We start from the raw sequence: 23844 nt of genomic DNA, 5'->3' as shown, positions 1-23844 counted from the left end.
CACAACTGATTGGCTCAAACGCATTAAAAAATAAATTCCACAAATGAACTTTTAAGAAGGCACACCTGTTAATTGAAATGGATTCCAGGTGACTACCTCATGAAGCTGTTTAGAGAAAGCCAAGATTGTGCAAAGATGAATGCAAGGTGAAGGGTGGCTAATTTGAAGAATCTCAAATATAAATGTATTTGTTTGGTTTTTGGTATTTTATTAGGATCCCCATTAGCTGTTGCAAAAGCAGCAGCTACTCTTCCTGGGGTCCACACAAAACATAATACAGAACATCATTAGACAAGAACAGCTCAAGGACAAGAACTACATACATTTTTAAAAAGGCACATGTAGCCTACATATCAATGCATACACACAAACTATCTAGGTCAAATAAGGGAGAGGCTTTGTGCCGAGAGGTGTTGCTTTATCTGTTTTTTGAAACCAGGTTTGCTGTTTATTTGAGCAATATGAAATAGAAGTTCCAAGTTTTTTTCTGTCATTCTTTATCATTGATCTTGGCTTCATAATAAAGTTTCTTAGTTTTTGTTGAGTTTAGTCACATAATTTCTCAATTTGCATTATTAAGCCAGTCAGATGTACAGCCAGAGTTATTAGCCACCATTGTGTTAGTTCACGATGTCTTCATTATTATTCTACAATGTAGAAAATAGTTTTTAAAAAATAAAGAAAAACCATTGAATGAGTAGGTGTCCAACTTTTCACTGGTACTGTATGTTTGTGAGAGAGGACTGTAGTAGGAGGGTCATTGTGGGGGCCTCCCTCCCAGAGTTTTCTCAATTAATTCATTCTCAAATCATCTGTTGACTTGACCTCGAGCCAAATTCCTCCATAGTTCCACAGACAACCTGCCTTATCAGGAATTGAAACTAGAATGTTGCCCTTTTGGCACCCTCCATAGGACCAGAATATGAACTTTCTGCATTTCCCCTTGTCTCACTCAGTAACTTTCCATAGCTCAAATTCCTATCCACCTTTCATTGACCCCAACCTATACATTCCTTATACATGTAAAGTAATCAATAAGTTCTACTATGGAAACATGAGTAAGTATATTTCAACAGTCCTTTAAAAACCTATGTAAAATATTGTGTGCTTTAGCTTGCAAAATAAATAATTTTAAATCTGGATGACAACATAAAAAAGTTTGGTTTCCAACGTTAGCTTTCCTAAGGAAGTGTAATCTTTTTTCCCCCGCTATGACACTAACGAGTATCGCGATGATGGTATTGTCCCGGCCCTAGTCTTTAGTGGTGGATCAGTGTTCACCGTAGACACACGGCTCCTGGTGCTGCAGAACAAGAGGGAATGACAGAAGGCCTGCGTGCATTGTAAAGTTTCGCTGCTTCAAACCTATACACAAAGGGTTGGATTCAATCCGTATCGCCGAAGTATTGCGGAAGATCTGCGTTACAGCTCGATTTAAATGCAATGTTCCCTCTTTCGCGGAGACTGCAGTCACAGTAAATGCTGCATATGTTGGCTCAATCGGAAATTACCTTTTACATTAATGCAGATCTTCAGTGATACAGGTTGAACCCAGCCCTAAAGAATGCCCAGCATTGATTGGAATGCTCTTTGTAGCCTGTATCTGACTTAGGGAGCTGAAGTCAACATGACTTGTGATTACATCAGGTTTCAGCCCAACATAACTTTTTCCTTGATCACCTCGCCATTCCCAACAGACACAGTGGTAGGTGCTGTAGCCCAACTAGTAGTCAGTGTGTGGCCCTATGAGAAGTGAGGTGACATTTTGGCATCTTAAAAATATATCTTGCTTTTCATATTTTGTTACGCAGTGATTGGTGGAACTAGTGAAATCCAGAGGGTCTATTTGGTGAGGAATGGGTCTTGAGACCCAGAGCAGGAAAGAGGCATGAGTAGTCTCCATAGTGGCTCTGCTGCTCATGTTTTAGGGAGATTTTCCTTGGTGTGCCGCTGTATGTTGTACAGTAAAGGCAAAGTGTTCAGGGAGTGGGCCCCTTTATCCAAATGATAATCTCAGCCTCTGGTAGACTTGTTCTCCATTTCATAGTGTTTGAGTCAGTTCTTTCTTCCTCCCTGGAATGTGATTGTTCTGTTAATATCTGTGAATAAAGCCATCCTTGAGTGTGAATTTCTCCCTTTTTCTCTGCCTGAGTGGGGTTTTGTCATTGAGACTTAAGCCAAAGTGTTTTTGTCGGTAGCTATCCGTGAAAGGCTATTTTGTTTTTTACAGTTCACATGTTTGACAGTAAGGACAAGGGAATCCGCCTAGGCCTATTTTACAGCATGTTGCGTTCCTTCTTGGAACAGAGCGAGGCTCATGAAGGACTCATTTTAATACAGGTGCGATATGGGACAAGTCACGGAAGAATGAAAAGGGGGGAGGAGCAATTAAATAGCACAAAACATTGACAAGCAGATGTAAACCCAAATATAAGACAAATTTAAAAACATACACTTAACCTTAACTTTGTAAAAGCACCTTATCTGCAAGAGTTTTTGGGGTCTTATTTCAGCATTTTTGAGCTTGTTTGTTAATCGACTGGATGGAAGAAAATGGCGAGAGGGAGGCTGTCAACCAGGGATTTGGGAAAAAAATCCCCTTTGTGGCTATTTTGTCCCCCCACTGAGAATGTTGTGCGGGTCTAGTGAGTGTGCGCAGGGTCCGTACAAGATAGTCATTGCAGATAGTTTGGGTACCATAACTATTTAGCAGTCTTATGGCTTGGGAGTAGAAACTGTCTGCCTGTTGGTCCGAGAGCCGATGCTCCGATACCATTTGCCGGACGGTAGCAGAGTGAGCAGTCGAGTCTTCCTCACACCACCTGATATAGTGGTCCTGAATGATAGGGAGCTCGGTCCTAGTCATGTACTGGGCTGTCCGCACCGCCCTTTCTGCGGAGGTGCACTTGCCATATCAAGCGGTGATACAGCCAAGATGCTCTAAATGGGGCAGTTGTAGAACTTTTTGAGAATCTGAAGGCCCTTGCCAAATCTTTTCATCCTCAGAGGCAAGAGGTGCTGCCATTCCCATTTCACGACTGTGTGGGTATGTGTGGACCATGTTAAGTCCTTAGTGTTTTGGACGCCATGGTACTTGAAGCTCTCGACCCGTTCCACAACAGCCACATCGATGTGTACTGGGGCATGCTCTCCCCTCTTTCTCCTATAGTCCACAATCAGCTCCCCTTCCATACCAAGTGTGACAACACCCTAAGGTTGTTGGCTCAACGAGACATTTGTGTTTACACTGCCCTGCTAAGAGGGGGGCAACTGTCGGGAGAGTGTTGTACCTCCGGAGGTAGTGGTTAAGACGTTCCCAAGTTTACATTCCAGTTTACATTCCAGTATATGTGTAGTCTGAGATTTTTTGTAAAAAAATATAAATGTAAGACCCTTTTATGGTAATGCTGATTAGAGATTGTGTGCTGAGAGGGATTCGTGTTAGTGTGGCAACTCGTCACAGATGTGTTTGGACAGTACATACCCAGGTGCCATACAAAGGTTAATTTGGGTAAGATAAAGGCCTAACAGGGTTGAGTGGTCGTAAGTAGACTTGAATGGGAGTATATATTGACCCAATTGTTGAAGGCTTAACGAACAAGTCCTTCATAGAAATGGAAAGCATTCTCTAAGATTTGTCACTTCTATACCCACTGTAATGACACAATTAGTCAAAAAGGCATACTCTTACGTTTTGACCTCTGTTCCATCATTCCCTCTCATGAACTGGACTTGGCAGTAGACATTGTTTTGGCTGGTAATGAATGTGAGATTTCAGGCTGAGGTCAGGTAATGGCCAAGGGAGATATGGAACCCTTCTTCCACATTACTACTGTGAAAGCCCTTTCTGGTGGTCACATAGGACGCTATGTTTACATTGTTCAATCTTTCATTGTCTTTGTTCCCTCAAGTTTTCGTGACTCAATGAGTTAATGCATAATAGCTCTTAAACAACCAGTATTCACTTATTTTGTAGTTTCTTATAAATGTGGAGTTTTTTGTTTTAATTACATTTTTTGGATGACAATGCAGAGGAGCTTCTGCTTCCCCTGTCTCCCTCGCTCCCCCGTTTGTTTAATGTAACCATTCTAGTGTAGCCAACAGTAATAACAGGTTTTCACTTGATCCTTTCAATCAGAGGGACTTCAGTTTGAAGCGTTGGTCTTGGTAGTGGGGCGGAGATTTCACTAGCATGTCATGCATTGCCATTGGCTCTCTATTTTGTTAATTACAGGTTTCCGAGTTCCTTTTGAATTCTCATTTCACCTCATCCTCCTCTTTTCAGTGGCTTTGGTCATGTTCAAGGCCTTGCATCTGAGACTATTTATGTATCCATCTTGCCTTCTCAAAATGGCTAACTTCTCAGCCCACTTTTATTCATGGTGGGTCTGTGTCCCTTAATTTTTTTGTTGTAACAATGAACATATGCTTCAATCTTGAGAATCTCTTGTTTCTCATGGTCAGAGTCTTTAGGTGCCTTTTTGGCTAACTCTAAGCGGGCTGTCATGTGTCTTTATACTGAGGTCTGGCTACTCTACCATAAAGGCCAGATTGGTGGAGTACTGCGGAGATAGTTGTCTTTCTGGAAGTTTCTCCAATCTCGACAGAGGAACTCTGGAGCTCTGTCAGAGTGACCATCAGGTTCTTGGTCACATCCTTGACCAAGGCAGTCTCCACCAATTGCTCAGTTTGGCCGGTTGGCCAGCTCTAGAAAGAGTCTTGGTAGTTCCAAACTTCTTCCATTTAAGAATGATGGAGGCCACTATATTCTTGGACTTTCAATGCTGCAGAATTTTTTTTGGTACCCTTCTGCAGACGTACCTCGGACAATTCCTTCGAACTCATGGTTTGGTTTTTGCTCTGACATGCACTGTCAACTGTGGGACCTTATATAGACAGGTGTGTGCCTTTCCAAATCATGTCCAATCAATTGAATTTACCACAGGTGGACTCCAATCAAGTTGTAGAAACATCTCAAGGATGAAAAGTGGAAACCGGATGTACCTGAGCTCAATTATGAATCTCATAGCAAAGGGTCTGAATATTTATTTACATAAGGTATTTCTGTTATATTTATAAATATATACATACATACATTTTGGAAAATGTTCTAAACCTGTTTTCGCTTTGAATTATGGGGTGTTGTGTGTAGTTTGCTTAGGAATTCTTTTGATTTAATTGATTTTGGAATAAGGCTGTGACATAGCAAAATGTGAAAAGTCAAGTGGTCTGAATACTTTCTGAAGTATTAGCCTAGATGCCACGTATTTCTCCCCCCCGTTTCAAGCCAATTAAGCATATAGGAGGACCTATTTCTTAAACCGCTCAACACAGAATGTGCATGTGCATACTCCCTCAAATCGTTTGGAGAAAATATCCTTTCAATTTTATTCAGCTTAGTTCAATTGTGTTCTTCATACTATAAAATATGCAGTGGAATTCTAAGAAAATCTTGTCTGCTAATTGAACTAGTGTAGCCCACAGCCATATGGCATAGCCAGATCAGGACCTAACATAAGGACAACTCACAGTATGCTATTCTGTTCTTCTGAAATGGACTACATTTTTCTTCAAATCATTCTTCTTTGGACCTGTCTAAAATAAATAATGGATTTATTGTGAAGGTGTAGGCTATATTAAATGGAACATTTACGTTTTTAAAAAATCATCTAAATCCTAGGTTGGATCAGTGGCTTGTAGGCTGTGTGGAAGCCAGGAGGAGCTAAATGTTTTTAAGTCTGTTAAAAGGGCTATATGAATTAGTATGATTTAAGCTTTGCTATGTGGGCCTCTGGTGACTCAGTCTATGATGTTGCCTCTACTTGGCTACACAGGAAGGCTTGGAACAATAGTATGATGTCAGAGCACAATCTCCGCGTGCTGGGAGCTTTCCTGTTTTCAGATGATTGTCCAGAGTATTGGCAAACATGGAGGCAGCTGAGTAGGTCATAATTGTTACTTTACATGAACATTGTGTTTAATGTCTGCTAAAATACAAAAGGGCTTACAGAAAGTTATGAATGTATGATTGAAGAGCATGGTACTTACTTTCTTGAATCAAATCATGAGGTGACAAGAAGAGACAAGCTCCTGACTACGAAAATGACTTTTTAAGCAATACATTATGGCCTTAATACACTGAGGTTATTGGCTTCTTCCTCAGTAGCATACATGGTTCAGTACAACAGACAGTATTACACAAACCTCTTGTGTGTGCTGAATTTAAGTGTGGTACCACAGTTTACTGGCCAGCTTTGCTGAGCAGTCAGGAAATGGATGGATCACTAAAAGGCTCCTCATTACTGTTAATGTCAGGCTGGCCAAAAAAAGCTTCTGTAATGGCTGCCCATACCTTCATAATCTTAATTTCTGTATTACCGAATAAGCTATTAAGTACAGACAGACGTAAACAAACTTAATGTATTCATTTAGCTGCAATTCAAGGACATTTAGTAAATTATTGTTTGGCTTTTCCAAGTTTTTACAAAATGACACAAAACAAAAATGTCATGGCTGTTATTACAATTATTGTTCTACTTATTCTGTTTGGCTTCAGACTAGTGCAGTTGAAATCTGTTTGCAGATTGAAGTTGTTCCTGACATCAAATTTGCTCAAAGGTTCTCTTTTCTCATCACCCATATTCGGTTTCATAATTACATGGTGGATTGTAGGGTAGAGAGATTTGCTACATTTGGACCAGACCCGTATGACTCATTAAAGGTGAAGCTGAAGAATGTACAATAGCCTAGCAACAAGCAGGCTCAAACACTGGTACATTCTTATTTATAAGGCCATTTTATCTATCATCTCTCCTAGCTCGAAATGAAAACATACACAAGGTCAGATCTCAATATTGTTTTATGCTAACAGTCCTGAAAATTAGAACCAAATTAGAACCAAGCATGGAAAAAGTAACTTTCATTACTCAGCTCCCTGGTCTTGGAATTCCCTCCAAACCAACCTAAAACTACAGGACCTGGTGTCCCTGGAGGAGTTCAAAGGACATATTGATAGTTTGACACATGTAGTTGTCACCCGATGTCACTTGTTTGTGTTGCCTTATGTATGGAAGCATGTTTTACTTCACACACACTGTTTGCTGTTGTCAGTGTCAGACCTTTCGCCTCTTGCCAGGCTGTGATTGTAAGTACGAATTTGTTCTTAATGGACTTGCCTGATTAAATAACACATTATGCTGATGAGCTGGTTATAGTAGTGTTACTAATGTGTGGTGTACGGTAGTGCAAGGAAGACTGTAGACGTGGAGGAAGGGCAACATTTATTTTCCCCATGTTGGCAAGGACCAATTGGGGTGTAGGAGGGGGATTCTGGGATGATGGAGGGGGTGTGGTTTTGGTGACAGGGAAAGACGCCAAACCCTCTAATGGCTCACACATGCTGTGGTGGTCGGCCTTGTGGCTTTGGAATACAGGTCTGGCGGAACGTGCCATGACAGATGGGCTTTTTGAGACTGTGGGCGCAAGATTGTTGAGAGGAGACGAAAGAAAGGCGCAAGAGTGGCTGGCATGGCACTGTCCAGCCTCGTGAAGGCACTGTCCAGCCTCGTGAAGGCACTGTTCAACTATGCGAGTAGTTTCGACTGCAGCCGGCTTGGTCTGCAAAGTACTTCTCCTGCTCTCTGAAAGAAGCTTCTGTGACTTCCAACTCTGCAAGGTATGGCTAGGTGGTTTGATGGCAAAACATCCCTATTTGACCTAGACATGCCATTTGTGAGGAATTCTAGATAATTGAGAGGTTTATGTTGGAACGAAGAGACTTGGGGGCTCTATTCAATCTGGAAAGCTGAAGGGTTACAGATTCCGCGATAGAAATGGGAAGGGAATTTCCGACAGCCTTCATATGCAGCATTTACCATTATTGCGGTCTCTGCTAGAGCAGGTACATTGCCGTTAAATTTAAATCACAATGTAAAGCTGAACTTGCGAGATGGGGCTTGAATTGAGCCCTAGAGCAGAAATATTACCCATATTTCCACTAATTAAAGTAACATTTGTCACTCCTGTGTTATGGGTCCCTACCTGCCTTCCTCGCCGAGCAAGCTCTGTCATTGTCCAAGGTTCATGTTGTTCAGATTGACTCCCGACCCAGTGGCACGAATATCACTTTGGCATGCCTTGGCCCTGGGCCTGCCAGGTTAGTGAGTGTTAACAGGAAAGTGTAGGGTTGGGGTAAATAAGTCACTCTGAACTTTTATTTGGTCCTTTCCCTCTGCCAGTGTGGTGCCCTTGCTCAGGGAGTCCATTGGGATTCTGATGCAGCGAACTCCACCTTCTCTGGACAACACCCTGCCAGAGTGCTACCAGAGGGTAAGTGCTGCACAACCATGCCTCAACCATACCCTCACATCAAAGCTGAAAACATGGTGGGAAATGGTACTATAAATCTGTGTGTGTGTTTGCAGGTGCAGCAGTTACAGGGTGTGTACAACCTGCAGGAGCCTCACTTCTGGACCCTATGCACAGATGTCTATATCGGCACTCTCAAGCTGCTAATCGCACCCGATGCTGATGGCAAATGGATTCTTAGCCAAACACACAACATTTTCACACAGGTAGGAACGGAAGCCATCCCTTTGTAATTTAACACATATGGCCATTCTCCTACAAGTACACATACTGATTAGCTAGCAGCAGATAGGAAACCACAAAATCACTGGTAACATTTGAAAACAACAGCCAACTGGTCAGCAGACAAAATGAAGTTGCTCCTTGGTTTATGGGCAGATGATCAGTCTTTTCAAGTCCAGGTGGAAGGTGTGAAACAGATGTAGCAGCCGAGTTCGACAAGCTAGTTATTAAGCGCTCTGCCATGACCACATTAGAATGACATTACACCTGTACTAGGTAATGACGGGCCACAAGTGTCAGAGACATGAAAGGAAAAAATCTTCACTGTGACGGATGTTGATGCAAAGCTCAATCTCAATTGTACTTATCCACAGGCTGGAATACGGCAACTGTATGTCCAGATTGAAGTGGCAGCGATGTAGGGGGACTCGTTCCTCTCTATGTCCCCGGGAGTCCTGGGACCAAAGCCCTCTGTGCTGCTGTGGGGGTTCCTTCCCACCATGTTCCCCCCGCATCTCTCTGGATCTCAAAGTTTACATCTCAAACCAAGGACCAAGACAGAAGCAGCTATAGGACAAGTACACTGACTTTTGGGAGGAAACAAAAAAACGATGGAAACCAAAACCTGCCAATTATGTGACGTCTGCGAGGAAAACAAGAACTTTGCTTCAGACACTGCACACACACACACACACACACACACACACTTCCACCCATTCTACTGTTTAGGACATTTGTCTGAGAACTCACGGGCCATACTGCATGTCTTGGTTAGATCCTTTTTCCCATTAAGATGGGGTTTTAATTCATTTAACTATTGTCTGATAGGAGTTTAAGTACACTTCAATGGACGTTTTGTGTTAAGCCAACGTTTGTACGTCTATCATACCAGTCCCACATAATTAACTAGGGGGCATATTCCGTTTGGCCATTTAGTTGCACTTTGCACACTTGAGCCATTCAACTGTCATTCTGGGTTTCTTAAGTGCCTTTTGAATCAAATAATGGACAATCAGTCATATCCTCATGTGAGAAGCCATTCGTTTACGTATGTGCGACTGGAATCATCATGTCCTTCAAGACCCGGAGGGAATCAGACGGCCGACGTGGGTCTTATTCCAACTCTTTTGGTTCCATCTTTGATCGAACATCCTTTTGAGAGTTGTCAGGGTAATTTTTCCTAAGGGAAAGTTGTAAGAATTCCTCTTGACCACGCTTGACATAATTCCCTGGATGGCACACAGCAGCTTTATTTGAACCATGAACAGCTGCTTACCACCTTGTTAAAGGGGATGGTTGAAACAGATATCAAAATGAAGTTAGCCTAAAACCCAGGATTTTATTATCCTCATTGGTCTTAAGTTTGCAGTTGGCCAGTTCCAATCTTCTTTTGAAATGTAATAAATGATTTTACTGCACATTTTATATTCTTTCTCATTATTTGTGTTTGCAGGAATGGAGGTTGACATGGGATAATAGTTTAAACTTCACCTTGAAAAGGTTTGGCTAAGCTTGTGTATATCTCAATGTTTGTTTAGTTCCACTGTTAATTGTTACATATTTGACAGAGGTGGTGCATATCTTTAAACAAGGAAATTGCTCTGTTTGTCATCCATGATTTCCTATCTGTAAATAATTACGTTACCAAATGTCATACTATTAAGGCTGGTTTTACAGACCCAGAAAAAGGTGGCTATAGCATTCCAGGTTGTCTCCGATTTGCCTAAGAAAATAAAAATGGGAAGTAGCAAACACTCAACAATTTGATCACCTAAAAGCATTCTCTTTGGATAATCTCAATTAAAAAGTGGTTTTAAAGACCAGGAATTGGTTGATCTGGGTCTGGGTAACTGACCCTAAAATAACTGATTGCATTTTCCTTAGTCTGTGTCATTTTCCAATACAAGACTACAGAACAGCTTCACTTTTTACCAAGTCACTGTTACTGAGCAGTTGTGTTCCTCCGTGACCTTTTTCTTAATGTCCTCCTCAATCAGTCTAATGACATTTTCTTCATTTCCTCCTCAATCAGGCTAATGACATTTTATGACACAATACAGACAATGACCAGCGAGCGTCAAGAATTTGTTGACCCTGATTCCAAGGCCATAGTGAGATTAAACTACCGGATACATTGGCGTATTCAGAGTACAATAGCCCTAAAGCAATCACTGGCTCTCCTTTTATGGCATGATGTTGATCCATCACCCTGACCCTACTGCTGCATTTGTGTCGTTCATCTGTTAGGCGAGTCAAGTCAACAACGGTATGGATAAGAGTTGGTAGGCCTATGGGTGGAACTAACACATGGCCCTGGGTGGAACTGTCTCAGACTGTCTTTGTGGAGAACCTTCAGATATCCTGAGAGTTCGTTTTGAGATGGGGTGTGTGCATTAGGAGTTGTACTGTCTGTCATGAGGTCCTGCTGTATGTCGGGGGTGGTGGCTGACAGACATGCTATGTCTATCTCCAGCGGGTGCAGGTGACCCGTCACGATCATGGAGTGTAGCGGGCCGCCAGGTCACAAGATGCCGTCTTGGATGGCCTGGTCCTCGGCTCCCACCCTGGCCAGACCACGCATATCTTCTCCTCACTAATGGCTGGAGGGAGAGAGACAATCAGTGGTATTGTTTTTATGTACATTCAAAGCCAACTATTTTGTTTGAAAAACAATGAAATGCCTGCCCTGGAGGTCTGGAGTAATGTAAGGCCAATGGGTTCATACTGACCAGACCTACAAGTCACAGGAAGTCGGTGGCACCTTAATTGGGGAGTAAGGGCTCATGGTAATGGCTGGAGTGGATTGTTATCAAATACATCGAACATGGTTTCCATGTGTTTGATGCCATTCCATTCTCTCTGTTCCAGCCATTATTATGAGCAGTCCTCCCCTCCACAGCTTCCACTGCTACAAGTGCTGTGGAGGAGACATCTTGTTCGGAATTTAAAAGCTGCATCTAATTGACAGGTGTAGACAAGACAAGCCCTTTGTAAGCAGTAAAGACATTCACAATGAAGGACGTGGCCTTATGCCAAGCACCCAGTACTGTACTGTCTAGGTCAAATGGAATATCTCTCTTTTATTTCAGCACATTGAAATCTAGCTGTTTTTTTGTTGTTGCCAGTGCTTCATTCTGGTGCTAGATCAGAACTATAATATAAGCGCAACATGTGGTGTTGGTCCCATGTTTCATGAGCTGAAATAAAAGATACCTGTAATTTTCCATAAGCACAAAAGGCTCCTCTCAAATTATGTGCACAAATTTGTTTACATCCCTCTTAGTGATCCTTTGTCCTTTGCCAAGATTATCCATCCATCTACCAGGTGTGGCATATCAAGAAGTTGATTAAACCGCATGATCATTACACAGCTGCACGTTGTGCTGGGGACAATAAAAGACCACTCTAAAAATGTCAAGTTTTGAGGGAGCGTGCAATTGGCATGCTGACTGCAGGAATGTCCACCAGAGCTGTTGCCAAAAAAATGTTATGTTCGTTTCTCCACCATAAGCCGCCTTCGTCGTTTCAGAGAATTTGGCAGTGCATCCAACCGGCTTCACAACCGTAGACCATGTGTAACCAATCCAGCCCAGGACTTCCACGTCCGGCTTCTTCACCTGCAGGATCGTCTGAGACTAGTCACCCGGACAGCTGATGAAACTGAGGATTATTTGTCTGTAATAAAGCCCTTTTGAGGGGAAAAACTCATTCTGATTGGCTGGCCCACCCATGGCTGAGCCCCTGCCCAGTCATGTGAAATCCATAGATCAGGACCTAATGAATTTATTTCAATTGACTGATTTCCTGAAATTAATTGTAACTCAGTAAAATCTTAGAAATTGTTGCATGTTGCGTTTATATCTATGTTCAGTTTATAATAACAGTGGAGTCTCGTGTAAATCTACATAAAAATGTCTATAAGAAAAGCGATATACAGTTGAAGTCGGAAGTTTACATACACCTTATACATTTAAACTCAGTTTTTCACAATTCCTGATATTTAATACAAGTAAAAATTGTTTTAGGTCAGTTAGGATCACCACTTTATTTTAAGAATGTGAAATGTCATAATAAGAGTGATTTATTTCCGCTTTTATTTCTTTCATCACGTTCCCAGTGGGTCAGAAGTTTACATACACTCAATTAGTATTTGGTAGCATTGCCTTTAAATTGTTTAACTTGGGTCAAACGTTTCAGGTAGCCTTCCACAAGCTTCCCACAATGAATTTTGTCCCATTCCCCCTGACAGAGCTGGTGTAACTGAATCAGGTTTGTAGGCCTCCTTGCTTGCACACGCTTTTTCAGTTGAGACTGGTGTTTTGCAGGTACTATTTAATGAAGCTGCCAGTTGAGGACTTGTGAGGCATATGTTTCTCAAACTAGACACTAATGTACTTGTCCTCTTGCTCAGTTGTGCACCAGGGACTCCCACTCCCACTAGTTAGAGCCAGTTTGCGCTGTTCTGTGAAGGGATTAGTACACAGCGTTGTTCGAGATCTTCAGTTTCTTGGCAATTTCTCGCATGGAATAGCCTTTATTTCTCAGAACAAGAATAGACTGACGAGTTTCAGAAGAAAGATCTTTGTTTCTGGCCATTTTGAGCCTGTTATCGAACCCACAAATACTCATGTTCCTGCTACTCAACCAGTCTTAAGAATGCTAATTTTATTGCTTCTTTAAATCAGCACAAGTTTTCAGCTGTGATAACATAATTGCAAAAAGGTTTTCTAACGATCAATCAGCCTTTTTAAAATGGTAAACTTGGATTAACTAACACAACGTGCCATTGGAACACAGGAGCGATGGTTTCTGAGAATGGGCCTCTGTACACCTATGTAGATATTCCATTAAAGATCAGCCGATTCCAGCTGCAATAGTCGTTTACAACATTAAGTGTCTATGCTCTGTTTCTGATCAATTTGATGTTCTTTTTATTGACAAAAAAATGGGCTTTTCTTTCAAAAACAATGAAATTTCTAAAGTGACCCCAAACTTTTGAACGGTAGAGTGTGTGTGTATATGCACATATATATGCACCAGTAAATCTGGGAGAAATATAGACTGAACAAGCAGTTTACAACCTTTCTGCAAACCGATACATGAAAAGTATTAGTGTGACATAAGATTAACTGTTGTCGAAAACAGTTGATTTACAAAGTGATTTACTAAGTGGTGAAGAATCATTCCACAGATATGGACCATTTGTTTTTTCCCTTAAACTGGCCATGAACAACTTATTTTCCAAATGACCCAAGACCAATCTGATTATCTCTTTCAGCCTTCTCTGGTCACCTTTGCTCCATTACATTTTCAGGAAAATGCTTCTGGAGAATGCAAAACCACACCAGCATAATAGTTATACATCATTTTGATGGATAATATGAAACATCAAATTTCACTGACGCTTACACAAAGACAATCAACAATGGTCCTGCTAGTTCCATTATAGTGATGGGGATTTGTCGTGTAGAATTATGGAGTACATGTTGTCTGAGGGAGTCATCATGATAGATGACCCAATCAGAGTAATGCATGCCTCTGCTTTTGTTGTCTGCACTTGTTCACCCTTTTGGGGTGTGGAGGTGACTGCTAATGCCAGGCTTCCCCAGTTACACAATTGAATAATGGGGTTAATGTCAATGGATTTAACATCAGAGAACTCACATATATACAAACCCACACATACACCCTTTTGCAGCTGGGGACACATAGGACACTTAGGGGAGTGACCCTAAACTCACAGACTCCGCTTCAACCAGCATCCATTACCTTGAATTATAGGGCTCTCCCGTGTGCGCTTCGCTAGCTCAAATAAATATAAATTATGAGCTTTCGGGCCATCTGCCTCATAGCCGTCTCCCCATTACAGAAACAAACAGTCTGCTATTGTGACTGTGATTGAGGCCTGCTTAATATGCACCCAGGGATGGCACACACAGGGGGAAAGGGCTGTTTGTATTTGGAGCAGAAACAGTCATAATATGAGGGCTTTGTTCAGTCCCAGCCTCCCAAGGGTGAAAGTGTGTAGAAATGAATGACACACACGCAAACACACAAAATCAAAAAACTCAAATCAAACTTTTTTGTTACCTGCGCCGAACACAACAGGTGTAGACTTTAACGTGAAATGCTTAGGTTGGTGTCATTAAGTTGGAGTCATTAAAACTCATTTTTCAACCACTCCACTAATTTCTTCTTAACAAGCTATAGTTTGGGCAAGTCGTTTAGGAGATCTATTTTGTGCATAACACAAGTCATTTTTACAACAATTGTTTACAGAAAGATTATTTCACTTATAATTCATTGTATCACAATTCCAGTGGGTCAGAAGTTTACTTACACTAAGTTGACTGTGCCTTTAAACAGCTTGGAATATTCCAGAAAATGATGTCATGGCTTTAGAAGCTTCTGATAGGCTAATTGACATCATTTGAGTCAAATGGAGGTGTACCTATTTCAAAGCCTACCTTCAAACTCAGTGCCTCTTTGCTTGACATCATGGGAAAATAAAAAATAAAAAATGGTAGACCTCCACAAGTCTGGTTCATCCTTGGGAGCAATTTCCAAACAGCTGAAGGTACCATGTTCATCTGTACAAACAATAGTACGCAAGTATGATCACCATGGGACCGTGCAGCCGTCATACCGCTCTGGAAGGAGATACGTTCTGTCTCCTAGAGATGAATGTACTTTGGTGCAAAAAGTGCAAATCAATCCTAGAACAACAGCAAAGGACCTTGTGAAGATGCTGGAGGAAACAGGTACAAAAGTATCTATATCCACATGACCTGAATGGCCGTTCAGCAAGGAAGATGCCACTGCTCCAAAACCACCATAAAAAAGCAAGACTACGGTTTGCAACTGCACATGGGGACAAAGATCGTACTTTTTGGAGAAATGTCCTCTGGTCTGATGAAACAAAAATAGAACTGTTTGGCCACAATGACCATCGTTATGTTTGGAGGATAACGGGGGAGGCTTGCAAGCCGAAGAACACCATCTCTACCAAAATAGATGGCATTATGAGGGAGGAAAATTAGGTGGATATATTGAAGCAACATTTCAAGACATCAGTCAGGAAGTTAAAGCTTGGTCACAAATGGGTCTTCCAAATAAACAATGGCCCCAAGCATACTTCCAAAGTTGTGGAAAAATGGCTTAAGGACAACAAAGTCAAGGTATTGGAGTGGCCATCACAAGGCTCTGACCTCAATCCTATCGAAAATTTGTGGGCAGAACTGAAAAAGCGTGTGCGAGCAAGGAGGCCAACAAACCTGACTCTGTTACACCAGAAGGAATAGGCCAAAATTCACCCAACTTATTGTGGGAAGCTTGTGGAAGTCTACCTGAAACGTTTGACCCAAGTTAAACAATTTAAAGGCAATGCTACCAAATACTAATTGAGTGTATGTAAACTTCTGACCCACTGGGAACGTGATGAAAGAAATAAAAGCGGAAATAAATCATTCTCTCTACTATTATTCTGACATTTCACATTCTTAAAATAAAGTGGTGATCCTAACTGACTTTTACTAGGATTAAATGTCAGGAATTGTAAAAAACTGAGTTTAAATGTATTTAGCTCAGGTGTATGTAAGCTTCCGGCTTCAACTCTATGTCTATATGTCATGAGTATGTATGTGTGTATATATATATTAGTCTAGTGAGTGTATATATATATAGACTTATGAGTGTGCATATAGTGTGTAAATATATAGTCTAGTGAATGTGTGTAGGGTCAGTGCAAATAGCCCATCCTTGACAAGGATCGACAAGTTGTGCGTTCCGAGATGTCGTTCTTCATACCACTGTTTTATTGAGCTATTATTTGACTGTTTGTGGCCACCCTGTTAGCGTGCACAGTTCTTGCCATCCTCCTTCGACCTCTCTCATCAACAAGTTGTTTTCCCCCACAGGGTTGCCGCTGACTGGATGTTTTTTGTTTGTCGCATCATTCTTGGTAAACCCTAGACAGTGTCATATGTGAAATGCCGAGGAGGGCAGCCGATACTGGATCCGGCGCGCCAGGCACCAACCATCATACCACGCTCAGAGTCGCTTAGGTCACTTGTTTTTCCCATTCTAACGTTCAATCAAACAGTAACTGGATGCCTCTCTGCTTGCTTTATATAGCAAGCTATGGGCAATTGACGCCTGTCTGTCTGTAGGCACCATCTATGAACGGGGTGGTATACCTAAAACTGTCCAGTGAGTGTATGCATACTACTCTGTACATATTTTCCACTTTGTAAATCTGTTTGTATTGATAACTTCAAAGAAATTGTAGCACTCACCAATCAGGCATAGTGTGTGCATCCCTAAGTCCCTGTTCTTCTTGATTTCATCATAGAATGTTTCCGGTCTCCAGGTGTCTGTCCAGAACACAATGGACACAGTCTCTCCAAAGTTCTACAGCTGTCCAAAAGAAATGTACACAACATGATTTAAAGCTAGAATCCTTATTTGAAACAATAACAAAGCAGCCACACCGCCTCTGGTTTGGTAAAAAGCTGAGGGATGGGCCTGGAGAAAGGTAACCACTCAAATTCATAGAAAGAGCCATGGATGACCATATCATGACAATATTTTTAACCATGTTGAGAATATACCATTTTTGTTTACATTGTTTACAAACATTGGTGTAAAACAAGCTTATATTTTGCATTCTGATGGGGTACAACAGCATTGGACAAGAATGGTCAGTTTCTCAAATAAAGAGTTTGTGATTCTGGTTCACTTGTCTGAGAATCAGTGTGTCTCTTAGTGCTCCTGTGAGCTTATCGATTGTGTGTGTGTGTGTGTGTGTGTGTGTGTGTGTGTGTGTGTGTGTGTGTGTGTGTGTGTGTGTGTGTGTGTGTGTGTGTGTGTGTGTGTTTTTTTAACCGACTTTGTTTTTCAGTATATAAAAAAATCACATGGCAAAGACGTGCAAGCACACAGACCCAGAACATGCACTAGGACCCGACCCAACACACCCCTTTCCCCAATAATGGCATTTTCATAATATATTTCTTACCATTTAAAAAACTGAATTAGAGAGCAGTTGTAATAGCTAATTTTAGCCATCTATTTACCTCTTATTTGAAACCAATTTCAAATTGTTACACTAATGTTTTACAAAATATACTAATTCTCATCCCACATATTCCAAGTAATCTGAGCTGAAGTTGGTCATTTTCTAACATGTGTTATTAGTAGTATCACGAGGAATACATTTAAAACAGAAAGGTAAATTCTACCCCTCCCCTGAGGGAGATGGTGAAACACAGTAGAAAGGTAAATTCTACAGGCAAATATATTATACGCCCTCAGGGGAGGGGTATACTCCCCTGAGGGCGTATAATATATGGTGAAACACAGTAGAAACAGTGTGTTCCACAGGCAGGGAAAACACACCAAATCTTGACCCCTTGCGAGGGGCATTGGGCACTTCATTAGAAAAGCAAAGCCTCCTTCTCTTCGGTCATTGCTCACTGGCAATGGCTTTGAGATGCCAGATCGCTTCCAATTAGTGCATCTGATGCGCTCCACTACCCACTAATGAAGACCCTGGCAATTGCCAGCACTGATGTTAGCGACACTAATCCGTGAGGTACTGGGGAGAGACACAGCTGTGCTAAGCTAGCAGCCCCCACATCAGAGGCAGGGTGGGACAGCTGGGCTCACGCGCTCACAATGCTCCCCTGACAGGTCAATGCAGGGCCACATTATGATGTCCTGGGCTGGCCTGGACATTCAGCGGGATACGTGCTGCTCTGCCGTCTCAGTTCAAAGATATTCTTTCCCAATGGCATTTATGTTCTTTGATTGCTTTCATGGGACGTTGCTACAGAATAGTTAAGATGAAGGGGCTTAGTAGACCAGACGTAATATGATGGCTCTTTTGACAATGTTTGTGGGGATGTAGTGAGTTTTAGGTTACAACATGTCTTTGAGTGGACTTACCTGGAGGCCACAGCATTCAACTGCGTTCATGGAGGCATTATGGATGACCCTGCATTGTATTCCAGCATTCACTTCTCTCAGGACCATGTCACTGTGGGTGGTGGAGGTAGAACCAAATAAACATCAAGTGTTACTATAAACATGGCCTGATGCTGCCTTAGAAACCCGACAAAGTAATGAAGTCTACCATTTCACTTTGCTGCTCTATTTCCATTCCAAACCAACTGGCAGTTTGCTACAGTAAGGTTGGTTTTGGATGTACTTTGGGCAGTCAGACTCTTATTGTTCGACTGCTTGATTTATTTATTTCAAAAGCCAAACTTGGCCCAAACAGAATCCTTGGTTTTTAGATGTCATTAACATTATTAAACCCCAACATTCCTTGGAGCAAATCGTGACCGTGATGGAAAGTGGAGAATTTGACTGAACTCTTGCTCCCCTCCTCCTGGTCAGTGGTTTTGGTGGGGAGAAGAGCAGAGAAACATTCTGATCTTCACCAGGACATTGAGTACCATTCAAGTGGCTCTAGCAGATGGGAGTGCAGTACAATGAATCAGTGGATCTTTCCAGAGACTTTGCTGTGTTTACACAGCAGTTAGGTCCAGTTTTGTCCTACTAGTTTCCATAGAACATTTCCCCATTGGAAAATAGCTGCAAAAACACTTTGCTTAATTGTGTGGTGCTCCGTTGAACATCGCAGTCATACCAAACGATTTTGTGAGATAGTGTTTTTGTAGCCATTTCAATTAGTTCCGTTTCCATTTGTATGGAAAGCAAATGGAAACTGCAGTTGGTAGTCATTGCGGACTGAAACATACCAAGGTCATGAGATTTAAAATATTTGTGGCATGCAATGTTGCTTATGATGGCAAACATCAACTGCAGGTTTAGAGGAAAAACAGTGGTGTTCATCAAAGCAACTTATTTCAACCAGTTTGTAATGATGTTATTTCAACCAGATTCTAACCTGTTTATAATGAGGTTCCTGTATATACTTACTAACTTATGATGGTGAGTGATGTGTGTACAGTATGTGTGATATAACATCTCACCATAGTCAATCACTGTGTGTCAAGAAGTGTTAGTACATTCATTTCATTAGAGCGGTGTAAACAGGAAAAGTCCATTACAGTCATTTAGAAGACACTTTTTTCCAGAGCAACTTACAGCAAGTGGGAATCAAACCCACAACTCAGGCATTTCAAGCACCATGCTCTACCCACTGAGCCACAAGGGACAATATGTTTGGACGTGTGTAAGTGTTTCTCCACGTCAGTCCGAGATAACCATGAATTTATATTGATCACATGGAGATCTCTCCTTAGCGTAAATATATAGGTCATGACAGGCACATATATAATAAGGTTTGATAGGCACATATACAATAAGTCATGTCATTCCAGTTGACATAAGCCTTCTATATAAAAATAAAAATGTCTTTCATGTGTTATGACATTTTAAGATGCAGGTTATGACACTAAGCCCGTTTTCATCCACAGAATATTGACATGAAAATCTGTCGCCAATTGGATGGAAACCTAGCTACTGTTATGGACGAGTCATGATTTTGAACAACACTTCAAGTAAAGTGTTACTGATTTGTTCTGCCCACTGCCAGGGAGACATGATTTCAAGAACCACAAGATGCATTACACTGATGCTATTCACTACACTGGTGTCGGAAGTAGGATGGCGCCTGTGACATATACACTGCACAAAAAAATAAAGGGAACACTTAAACACAATGTAACTCCAAGTCAATCACACTTCTGTGAAATCAAACTGTCCACTTAGGAAGCAACACTGATTGACAATAAATTTGTTGTTGTTGTGCAAATGGAATAGACAACAGGTGGAAATTATAGGCAATTAGCAAGACACCCCCAATAAAGGAGTGGTTCTGCAGGTGGTGACTTCTCAGTTCCTATGCTTCCTAGCTGATGTTTTGGTCAATTTTGAATGCTGGCGGTGCTTTCACTCTAGTGGTAGCATGAGACGGAGTCTACAACCCACACAAGTATCTCAGGTAGTGTAGCTCATCCAGGATGGCACATCAATGTGAGCTGTGGCAAGAAGGTTTGCTGTGTCTGTCAGCATAGTGTCCAGAGCATGGAGGCGCTACCAGGAGACAGGCCAGTACATCAGGAGACGTGGAGGAGGCCGTAGGAGGGCAACAACCCAGCAGCAGGAACGCTACCTCCGCCTTTGTGCAAGGAGGAGCAGGAGGAGTACTGCCAGAGCCCTGCAAAATGACCTCCAGCAGGCCACAAATGTGCATGTGTCTGCTCAAACGGTCAGAAACAGACTCCATGAGGGTGGTATGAGGGCCTGACGTCCACAGGTGGGGGTTGTGCTTACAGCCCAACACTGTGCAGGACGTTTGGCATTTGCCAGAGAACACCAAGATTGGCAAATTCGCCACTCGCGCCCTGTGCCCTTTACAGATGAAAGCAGGTTCACACTGAGCACATGTGACAGACGTGACAGTCTGGAGACGCCATGGAGAACGTTCTGCTGCCTGCAACATCCTCCAGCATGACCGGTTTGGCGGTGGGTCAGTCATGGTGTGGGGGTGGCATTTCTTTGGGGGGCCGCACAGCCCTCCATGTGCTCGCCAGAGGTAGCCTGACTGCCATTAGGTACCGAGATGAGATCCTTAGACCCCTTGTGAGACCATATGCTGGTGCGGTTGGCCCTGGGTTCCTCCTAATGCAAGACAATGCTAGACCTCATGTGGCTGGAGTGTGTTAGAAGTTCCTGCAAGAGGAAGGCATTGATGCTATGGATTGGCCCGCCCGTTCCCCAGACCTGAATCCAATTGAGCACATCATGTCTCGCTCCATCCACCAACGCCACGTTGCACCACAGACTGTCCAGGAGTTGGCGGATGCTTTAGTCCAGGTCTGGGAGGAGATCCCTCAGGAGACCATCCGCCACCTCATCAGGAGCATGTCCAGGCATTGTAGGGAGGTCATACAGGCACGTGGAGGCCACACACACTACTGAGCCTCATTTTGACTTGTTTTAAGGACATTACATCAAAGTTGGATCAGCCTGTAGTGTGGTTTTCCACTTTAATTTTGAGTGTGACTCCAAACCCAGACCTCCATGGGTTGATACATTTGATTTCCATTGATAATTTTTGTGTGATTTTGTTGTCAGCACATTCAACTATGTAAAGAAAAAAATATTTAATAAGAATATTTCATTCATTCAGATCTAGGATGTGTTATTTTAGTGTTCCCTTTATTTTTGTTGAGCAGTGTACATGAGGGACTTGGTATAGTGAAGTGTGGGGACATGCTCTCCTGCAACAGAGGGGATAGTGTAACAATCCTAGGCTCTTTAAGATCTCCCTCAAGTCGGCTTGACCCTATTGGAGCAGTGGTGAGATAGTTTGGCTAAGGGTTAATTAGGTTAATGAACAACTTTTACAGCATAAAAAACAAGTCCAGTAATCAATGGTCTCCCTTACACAAATGGATCTCCTACCACAAGAAATTCCACCTCACTGACCTCAGACTCTTTCAGGAGCTCATCAGCCTTCTGTTTCACCATGTCCCCTTCTGTTTCACCATGTCCCCGTCGGCCAGTATCAGCTTCCGTCCATAGTCCTCCTAAGGTCAAAGATCATCACACTCAAAACACACAATGTCTTTGAATTTGCTTACAAAACAGTGGTGTCATGTTATATGCAATAATGGATTCACTTTATCTGATGGCAACCTTTGTCCCCATTCTGCCAACTTGAGCTGTTGTTTAGCAAACATACAGTGTGTGTCTATAAACTATACAATTTGTGACCTTTACTCCATTTTTAAGAAAACACTAGGAGTGGGAACTATCACTGAAGCCGCAGTCTGTAAGATTTCCAGCCACTCACTACAATGGTCATTTCAACTCAAGAAACTTGAATGTAATGTCATACCAGTACTCTTGTTTTGATCTGAAACTAGAAGCAAAGTCAATAACATGCACTTCAGAAGGGATTATACCCTGATGCAGTCATCACCTGCTCTGGACTACTTGAGGGCTGACTTCAAAATGTACAGGTCATTGAGCGATTGTAGCATGCACACAATATCACTGTCAGTCTGTCACCGCATTCACAAGTAGTATATAATATTAACCATACCAGTGCAACTGTCAATGTGGACGTGTACACTTCCTGGTTGACACAAATTTATTGCTTTACAATTTCTAATCCCTTTACGGTGATGTCCTTTGCACCTACTAACCCAAGCCCAATAAAGTACAGCTTCGTAATGTCAAAATATCACGTTTTTTTTAATGTGTGGCTAACACCACACGTTTTAACAACTGTCTTGACCACAGAGTAGGCTAGCTAGCTAGCTAAAGTGCTAAACCTAGCAGAAAACAGACCGCTGCAGTTTTAAAATGGTCCAGCATTAGTTATGACAGAAGATATACAAGCTGGTACCTACAACATGCTTGTATTCATTAAAGAATTCACTTAAGAATACAAAGCACAATTCTTACAAAACTGTTTGGAGCCACTTGGCACTAAAAGCTTGTGTAGCCACTATACGCTTTCACATACAGTACCAGTCAAAAGTTTCTACATTGTAGAATCAAAACTATGAAATATCACATATGGAATCATGTAGTAACCAAAAATGTGTTAAACAAATAAAAATATACTTTCGATTTTTCCTAGTAGCCACCCTTTGCCTTGATGACAGCTTTGCACACTCTTGGCATTCTCTCGACCAGCTTCACCTGGAATGCTTTTCCAACAGTCTTGAAGGAGTTCCCACATATGCTGAGCACATGTTGACTGCTTTTCCTTCACTCTGTGGTTCAACTCATCCCAAACCATCTCAATTAGGTTGAGGTTGGGTGATTGTGGAGGCCACGTCATCTGATGCAGCACGCCATCCCTCTCCTTCTTGGTCAAATAACCCTTACACAGCCTGGAGGTGTGTTGGGTTATTGTCCTGTTGAAAAACAAATGATAGTCCCACTAAGCGCAAACCAAATGGATGGTGTTGCATAATGCTGTGGTACTGTAGCCATGCTGGTTAAGTGTGCCTTGAATTATAAATAAATCCCGACACGGTCACCAGCAAAGCACCCCGACACCATAACACCTCCTCCTCCATGCTTCACGGTGGGAACCACACATGCAGAGATCATCTGTTCACCTACTCTGCGTCTCAAAGACACAGAGGTTGGAACTAAAAATCTTACATTTGGACTCATCAGACCAAAGGATAGATTTTCACCGGTCTAATGTCCATTTCTCGTGTTTCTTGGCCCCAGCAAGTATCTTCTTATTGGTGTCCTTTA

General features: G+C 42.1%; 2 protein-coding genes across 2 annotated transcripts in view; one reads left to right on the top strand and one right to left on the bottom strand.

The window, feature by feature from the left end:
* slc30a7 (solute carrier family 30 member 7) overlaps positions 1-10007 on the top strand; it is a 29336-nt gene extending 19329 nt beyond the window's left edge. The window contains exons 9-11 of the mRNA XM_024423016.2: positions 8238-8328; positions 8424-8573; positions 8964-10007. Coding sequence (XP_024278784.1) covers positions 8238-8328; positions 8424-8573; positions 8964-9011 — 289 coding nt within the window. The 3' untranslated portion in view covers positions 9012-10007. The remainder of the gene's footprint in view (positions 1-8237; positions 8329-8423; positions 8574-8963) is intronic.
* The window catches only part of dph5 (diphthamide biosynthesis 5), a 50086-nt gene continuing 35332 nt past the window's right edge, over positions 9091-23844 (bottom strand). The window contains 6 exon segments of the mRNA XM_042323688.1: positions 9091-11189; positions 16884-17004; positions 18535-18641; positions 22011-22116; positions 22119-22151; positions 22670-22792. Of these exon segments, the coding sequence (XP_042179622.1) occupies positions 11086-11189; positions 16884-17004; positions 18535-18641; positions 22011-22116; positions 22119-22151; positions 22670-22792 (594 nt within the window). The 3' untranslated portion in view covers positions 9091-11085.

Source organism: Oncorhynchus tshawytscha, linkage group LG06 (genome assembly GCF_018296145.1).
Source record: "Oncorhynchus tshawytscha isolate Ot180627B linkage group LG06, Otsh_v2.0, whole genome shotgun sequence".
Taxonomy (NCBI): domain Eukaryota; kingdom Metazoa; phylum Chordata; class Actinopteri; order Salmoniformes; family Salmonidae; genus Oncorhynchus; species Oncorhynchus tshawytscha.
The sequence above is the reverse complement of the archived record's forward strand: the minus strand, read 5'-3'. Positions and strand labels throughout refer to the sequence as shown.